Genomic DNA, 3,678 nt, shown 5'->3' on the forward strand with positions numbered 1-3,678 from the left:
CAAGTGTGTCATACGACTCAAGGCAAGCTAGCGAGTAAGTGTACTACTTGATTTTCTTCATCAAGTAGAGCTTCTATGATGACGAGTTCATTGAAGATCTCAGTCATCTCTTTAATGTGCTCTTGTACTGACTTTCCATCTTGTAGTCATAGCATATGTAGCTTGCGACAGAGTATTAAAAGACTATGGAGCTGACCAAGAAGATAGAGTAAGGACGGGTCAATAGATAGAACTATTGTGGCGAGCGCCTTGTCCTGTCTAGCTTGATAGATTGTGATAACTGCTTCATCTGCACCATCATCTGGAGGAGCTTCAGATTCATTCACAATGCTCCACTGTCCTTCTCTCATCACAGCCATCTGGCACTGTAATTTCCATGTGCTATAATTGCTTCCATTGAATGGAACTAGTACACCTTTAGCTTCAGTTGCCATGCTGCTGTGCTCATTACCTATTAGAGTTTGCGGGTGGATTTCAGCAAGGCAGTTCTGGTTAACTCAACAAGTTGGTAAATAACAAAGAGTAAACACAAGAGAGATGAAGAGAGAGAGAAAGAAACCATTCAAGAATAAGACTATAACAACTGTAACAAGTAACAACCACAGAATGTGCATGCTTTAGAACTTTTACCGGTATATCATGGATAACAATATTCATACACAGTAATAATAACCACAAAACTAAAAATACATTTACTGTAAGTAACATAGCATCTTTACATGTAATATCAGGTTGATAAGTGCTAATATAATACTTCTTACAAAGCAGTCAATAAACCTTAAAGCAAATCAGTACATAACCGTTATCTATGGCTATTCTGTCCCTAACAACATCAATATGCATCAGAAAATGTAATAATAAAACTTTGGGATGATTTTGGAGCCATTTTTTGGAAAAGAAACCATAAGCTATAGCCTTTGTTTTCTTTACAAAAATTGGTCTGCCTAAAAAATTTCTCATAACTCAAAAAATATTTGAAATAACTATAGTTATATAATTATACAAAAAATTATATAATTAAATATATAAAAATAATTATCAGTAGTTGCCATAAAAATACCTTAATGAGACACCTGCAGTGCTTGGACTCGCTGCAGTTGCCCTTACATTTATGCACTATTAAAAGCAATGAATCATGGGCTTCATCTCCATCATGCAGCATGATAGAGATAATGACCATGATTCATTGCTTTTAATAGTGTAAGTTCTGTACCAACTCAAGTCAAAAGAGCTATAAAAACTAATACCTATTATCATGGCAAAGATATTGTTGTCTTGATAGATTTTATTCATTTAAATGTAAGTAGCTAAGATTGCATATAAAATTGCCAATTATTATTAGCAGTGTGGCTTCTTTGTAATAAAAATGGCCTTAGCATGACATGTGACTGAAGAAACTGAAGTTTTTTTTTCTTCTTATGAGTGGCTTATGATAAGTAATATTTATGTGATATTTTGTTCTGTAGTTTTTATCAGCTGTTTAGCTCACTTAAGCATGCTTTGTGGGAAACCCTGTTTGAAATAATGTACGTACAGAACAAACCAACTACATGTACAGTACATCTAGTACACAGTATTTGGCCAAATTTCATCTAAATTGAAAAGGAGGGAATTTGTCATTTAAATATTTTTCCTGATACACATGTACATGTGCTTGCATTTCCTTGAATAAGGGCCCTACTCAAAATAAATGCCAATCACTAATATATTACAACTATAAATATGCATATTTACCCAGTATTATGTGCAACTACATGTACATGTATGCTTAGAGTGGTCCAAATAGCCTAACTTCATCTGTCATCCTGATATCACAAGGTCATGAATTGGAATCCAAGTTGTGGCATTTGTTTTTTTTGTTGTGATTTTTCCTCTGTTAAGCAATAAGAGCCTAGGCTCTATTTGTGGAAATACTGTATAGCAGGTAATTTTGGAGGGGATTAAATTTGGCGAATTTGGCATTTTGATAGCCATTCGCCAAAATAAAATCCCACCATTTTGAGCCATTATACGCATGCTCAATGGCATGTGGCCACAAATTTGCCAAATTAAAAATCCACCAATCACCAAAATTTAGCAATTTGCCAAATTTTAGCCCCTCCAATTTTACCCGCTCTACAGTATGGTACTTACATGTATAACAGAAAATTTCGTGGCCCAAAATTTTTGCGACCCAAAATTTTCACAGATCCGTCCAAAAATCAATTTCCTGGCTTTAATTTTTGTGGTTTTCTACATTTCGGCATCTTAAACCGTATAGAATTGATTTTCGCGGATTTTATTTTTATGGGTTTTGAAAAAAACGCGAAATCCACGAAAATTTTGGGCCACAAAAATTTTCTGCCATACGGTACATGTACATGCACTTACATGTATGTTGTGTAGATAGTTTGAGCTGATTCCAATTGAAACTATTTTTTTATGAATTTTTTAAAGTTACTCAAAAATTGGGTTCAAGTCATACATGTAACTATGGCATGTACATGTACATGCATGTATGGTCTGTGTCTAATTGCCAGAGTACTCTTGCTTATTGTCACATGTCTATATGCTCAATTTTGATATTTTTAATTCAATTTTATTAATGATCATTAAGCCAAGATAATTAATTAATCAAAAATGTAATATTATAGCTAAGCAAAAAGAGGCCTAAAAATAAACTGTGTATGTCCTATAGTGTTGCATGAGTCCTAAAGTTCTTGGCTTTTAGCTGATGAGCTCCATTACTGAGCATCACAATAGTGATACGCATAGCTATCAGCATTTTTGACTGCTCTACTGGGCTTGTTTTTAGCCAAATTCTTGCAATCAGTACGACCATACTCAATATCATTAGTACTGGCAAAACTGTGGGACCATTCATGAAGCAGAGTACCCTCCTTGCTTTCTTTAGTCTTACTGCAAGACGTTTGAATTTTGTAGTACAGGTTACAAAGATAGACAGTGTCTTTAATATTTGACCATACATAGGCATAGTAGTTATCTTCACAATCTGGGCCATTGTTGTAGTATGTTACAGCAGTTTTAGTTAGTCCACTTTTTATATCTGTATATACTTTCTTAGCCTTAGCTGTCCTTTTAGCATTATATTTACCAAACCATGTAGTAGATATGCCAATACCTTTGCCAACTTTACCTTTAGCTGTATCAGATCCAGAGCAAAGCTTCTTATGAGCACTTAGTGTTGCTCTGTTCTGTTTTTTGCCACCAGAAAAACTGGCACTGCTACAGGATTGGAGATGGACAGTGTAATCGATTTTTACTTCTTGTCTCTTTGGTTTCGAGAGAACGGAAGTGTCTTTCAAGTAAAGTTGAACGGATTTATGTACAAACGATTCCTTGAGCTGATCAATAGACATTGCACTCATCTCATTCACTGACAGATACTGTAAAGGTCTACTGTATTGTACAGTGTAGAGACCATCAGTATGAATGCTAAAGGCATTGGTGATTTGGATTGTGGCAGAAATACTTTCACCTGCCTTCAAGAGAACAAAATTTTCCTTTGTAGGAGGGGCACGACGCACATACATACCTTCATATTTCAGTGGACGACCGTCAAGAGAGACATAAACAAATGGAGATCTGAGTCCTTCAAGAGGAGTGTTACGTTTCAGTAGATAAAGATCCTGATTTGCATTGTTGGTAAACTCAAAAGAGCAAGCAACTGCAGAAAGA

At 35.2% G+C, this 3,678-nt stretch overlaps 1 protein-coding gene across 2 annotated transcripts in view; it reads right to left on the minus strand.

Annotated features, from left to right (window-relative positions):
- Window positions 1-2,669: 2,669 nt before the first annotated feature.
- LOC105314153 (extracellular protease-like) overlaps window positions 2,670-3,678 on the minus strand; it is a 1,259-nt gene continuing 250 nt past the window's right edge. Inside the window, exon 3 of one of the 2 annotated variants that reach the window (XM_020001333.1) lies at window positions 2,670-3,678. In XM_020001333.1, the coding sequence (XP_019856892.1) occupies window positions 2,724-3,678 (955 nt within the window). In that variant the 3' untranslated portion in view covers window positions 2,670-2,723. The other variant, XM_020001332.1, reaches the window with a different exon arrangement.

This window comes from Amphimedon queenslandica, unplaced genomic scaffold, assembly GCF_000090795.2.
Source record: "Amphimedon queenslandica unplaced genomic scaffold, v1.1 AMPQUscaffold_13086, whole genome shotgun sequence".
NCBI classification, from domain to species: Eukaryota; Metazoa; Porifera; class Demospongiae; order Haplosclerida; family Niphatidae; genus Amphimedon; species Amphimedon queenslandica.